This window comes from Suricata suricatta, chromosome 5 (assembly GCF_006229205.1).
Source record: "Suricata suricatta isolate VVHF042 chromosome 5, meerkat_22Aug2017_6uvM2_HiC, whole genome shotgun sequence".
Lineage (NCBI taxonomy): Eukaryota > Metazoa > Chordata > Mammalia > Carnivora > Herpestidae > Suricata > Suricata suricatta.
In genome coordinates, this window is record NC_043704.1 from 2,648,801 (window position 1) to 2,652,441 (window position 3,641).

A 3,641-nucleotide genomic window follows, 5' to 3' on the forward strand; every position below is an offset into this window, starting at 1 on the left:
TGGAGGACGCGGCCCACGTGCTGACGTGCGGCGGCGTGACCCTGGCGCCGGGGGCCAACCGGCTGACGTTCCGGACGCAGGTGCGTGTGGGGGCGGGGCGCGGGCGCCGTCCTGGGGCTTGTGCGCAGCTCCCGGTTCTGCCTGTGTGCTTAGAGGAGACCGATGCTTTAAACAGCCCTTTATACTTCAGCAGATTTAGGCAGTTGATACATGTTTTTAAATGTTTATTTATCTTGAGAGCAAGAGCGAGAGCACGCCGGCAGGGGAGGGGCAGAGAGAGAGGGAGAGAGGGAAGCCCGAGCGGGCTCCGCCTGGGAGCTGGACATGGGGCTCGAGTTCACCAATCGTGACCTGAGCCCAAGTAGAGTGTCGGATGCTTAACTGACTGAGCCCCCAGGCGCCTGGCAGTTGATATGTTTTGAAGGAAGCTGTTAACACGGATGATTGTATTTCCTGTCGCTGGAATTAAACAGTGCCCTCGTTTGTCCAAATGTCCTTTCAAAGAAGATGGCACACTGTCCCGTTAAACTTTGATCCCTTCTGTTGGCCGCGTGGGTATCAGAGCAGCGGCCCGGCCTGCTGTCTTCTCAATCCTCCCTCAGCAGCGCACCCTGCAGGTCCACGGACTGAGGACGCGCCCAGTGGCCAGTGCCCAGGCTGATCGTCACTTGAGGTTTTAGTCTAGGCCCAGAGCAGGGCTCCGATCTCCTGCCAAACGTTCCACTAAACATCTGTTAGAAGAGATCGCCACAAACAAAGTTCGTCACATTGAAAATACCTGCCTGGGGCGCCTGGGGGGCTCAGTAGGGTAAGCGGCCAGCTTCAGCTCAGGTCATGATCTCACGGTTTCTGGGTTCCTGGGTTCGAGCCCCGCATCGCGCTTAGTGCTGACAGCTCAGAGCCTGGAGCTGCTTCAGATTCAGTGTCTCCCTCCCTCTCTGCCCCTCCCTCGTGCTCTGTCTCACTCTATTTCTCAAAAATAAATAAATGTAAAAACAATTAATAAAAAAAAGAACGAAAATACTTGCCTAGAAGCAAGGGACGAAGTTAAGCCTCAGTGACTTAGAAGGTCATCGGCGGGGAGATGGAGGGTGCTTCCGAGCCGGGACTGCACCGCCCTCCCTGGGGACGCCCGGACGGGAGCGGGGGTGACGCGCTCGGTTTGCCCCCAGGCCAGGGAGCCCGGGACGTACTCGCTGCGGCAGCTGTGCGCCTCGCTGGGCCCGGTGCGCTTCGTCCTCCCGCACCTGTACCCCCCGGCGCAGTACGACGTGTACTCGCAGGAGCCGCAGCTGCGCGTGGAGCCGCTGGCCGGTGAGTGCCCCCCCGCCCCACCGTTTCCTCTGGGAGAAAGCAGTGGCCGCGCCCTCTGCCCCCAGATCCAGGAGGCCTCACCCGACAGAGCTAGAGGCGGTTCCGAATAGCAACAGTCCATTCGGTTTCACGAGTCTGTTCTTTAGTGTCCTTACCCGGTTCTCTCTTGGCGACTTACCAGCAGATCGGTTTTGAGACGTCACAGGCGTGGTCGCCACTGTGCTCCCCGCTTCTCTCCTTGGTACTGACGAGTCTCAGGTTCCCTTGCTCCCGGAGAGGCCCCCTGGCTGCGTGTCCCACATAACTGAGACGGCTGGAGAGGGCGGAGGGGCCGGCCGTGGAGCACCTGCAGGGAACACCTCTGTTTTCGCAGGAGAGACAGAGCGTCCTTGTAGCCCCGGGAGGCCCTTCGTCTGCCGACTGAGATACTGACTGCTCTCTTTTTCCCTTCAGATAGCCTTCTGGCTGGGATCCCTCAGAAGGTGAAGTTCACTGTCACCACTGGCCATTATACCGTAAAAAACGGGGACAGCCTGCAGCTCAGCAACGCGGAAGCCATGCTCGTCCTGTGTCACGCCGAGAGCAGAGCAGTGATCTACTCCAACACGAGAGGTGAGGGGCTGGTCCCCTGGTGAAGGCGGGCCCCGGGCACTGTGGTGCCCTGTGAGGCCATGCGGAGCCTGGCGCCAGGCCGTCCTCAGGCTGACGGCTCCTCCCCACAGCTCTCCCGAGGTCTGTCCTGCCCGTAGGCGGGCTGCGACCCTGTCTGATGGGACATTATGGCCCAGGACAGACAGAACCATGCATGTGCTCCGTGGCCGGTCGGCACTGACCTTGCTCAGGGCTCATGATGCAGCCTCCTGGCCTGGGCCCCTGCCCCCAGACGATGCCCTGCATCTATCTGCCCCCCCACCCGTCACCAAAAAGCCAAAGCGAATCAGCCTTTTTGGGCCCTGGTCAGAAGCCCTAAAAACGTCCCATGTCCCCCAGTCCCCAGGCGGGAGGAGGGAGAGAGGAGGAGGCCGCTGCGCTTGGTGGGGGGAGGGGGGGTGGCGTTGGTCTGGTGCTGGGACGGGGCACGTGACGCAGGGAAGCACACAGTAGGCCGTGGGTGGGCCACGTGGGAAGTGCCCCTTTTCTGCCTGCAGATGTGACACAGGGACCGTCCTCTGGCCCATGGCTGCCAGCTCGCAGAAGGCACTGCTGCCTTAGAGGCCTGCCCGCGCTTTCCCGGCTTCTGCTCTCCCCCTCGGTCCTCTCTGCACACGCTCTTCCACAGGGTGGTGGCGGCGGGAGTTGGGCGGGAACTTCCCTGCTGAGCCGTTGCCTACTGGAAGAGAAAGGGACGGCGTAGGGAATGTGTTAGAAGTGACTCTTTCCGTCTTTCCTAGAAAAGGCTTCTGACGCGCTCCTCCGGGTCCAGTCGTCCGGCAAGGTCACGAGCATCAGTCTGCCCGCTGCTCCTGCGTACCACGTGATCGAATTTGAACTGGAAGTTCTCTCTTTACCTTCAGCTCCAGTAACTGGAGGAGAGAGCGGCGTGCTGGGGACGACAGAGTCCCACAGGAAGCCTAAGGATGCGCGGAACGCTGGCCGGTGCATGGCCACCACGGAGCACAAAGTAAGGAGGGCCTCACGCAGCGCGGCCCGGGAAGGCGGCCTCTGCCCGCCGGGCGCGAGCGCGAGGGGGCTTCGGGGGAAGTGCCAGATTTCTTTCTCCTGATCCCACATCCTCTCCCTGGATTTAGCACTTGTGTCTTTGAATCGCCCCTTCTTAGGGGAGGGGTGCGTCGTGCAGGGACACGGACACGCAGGCTCCAGGTTTTCTCCACTAACTCAGGTGGTAGGACAGTTTCGTGTAAGAGAGGCTGTTTGCTAAGGGGCGGCAGGTTTGGGTCCACAGTCCGTTTGTCCTGGCGAGCAGGCCAGCCTGAGTTCTGTGTCCGGGTGTGCTTCGGCGTCTGTCCCTGAAACATCACGTCGGACATGGCAAGGAGGAGCCTCTGCCATGTTATGCTCGGATGCAGATGCTGATCAGCTGTTGAGAGACCCAGGACCTTGGTCCCAGACGCCCAGTCCATCCGCTCAAGGAATGCGTAGCTACCATTGTACTCATTCAGGCGTGCCCATGTTTTGTGACACAGATGACCGTTCTGAGGGGTTTGGAGCCCAAGTGTAGAAGTGCTCACTCACGGCCCCACAGGACTGAACATACTCGCACACTCTAAAAAGCTGCTGCCGGCGGGTCTGGTGTCACCCTGCCTCCGGGGGCTGGGACCCTCCGCCCTGGGGCGATGCCAAGTCCTGGCACCCCCTCCACTGCAGGG

The 3,641-nt window shown here is 60.8% G+C and overlaps 1 protein-coding gene across 1 annotated transcript in view; it reads left to right on the plus strand.

The window, feature by feature from the left end:
* TRAPPC10 (trafficking protein particle complex 10) overlaps positions 1-3,641 on the plus strand; it is a 72,802-nt gene that overhangs the window by 53,439 nt on the left and 15,722 nt on the right. The window contains 4 exon segments of the mRNA XM_029938855.1: positions 1-80; positions 1,173-1,314; positions 1,768-1,926; positions 2,706-2,935. The exon segment at positions 1-80 is cut by the window's left edge and continues 100 nt beyond it. Coding sequence (XP_029794715.1) covers positions 1-80; positions 1,173-1,314; positions 1,768-1,926; positions 2,706-2,935 — 611 coding nt within the window.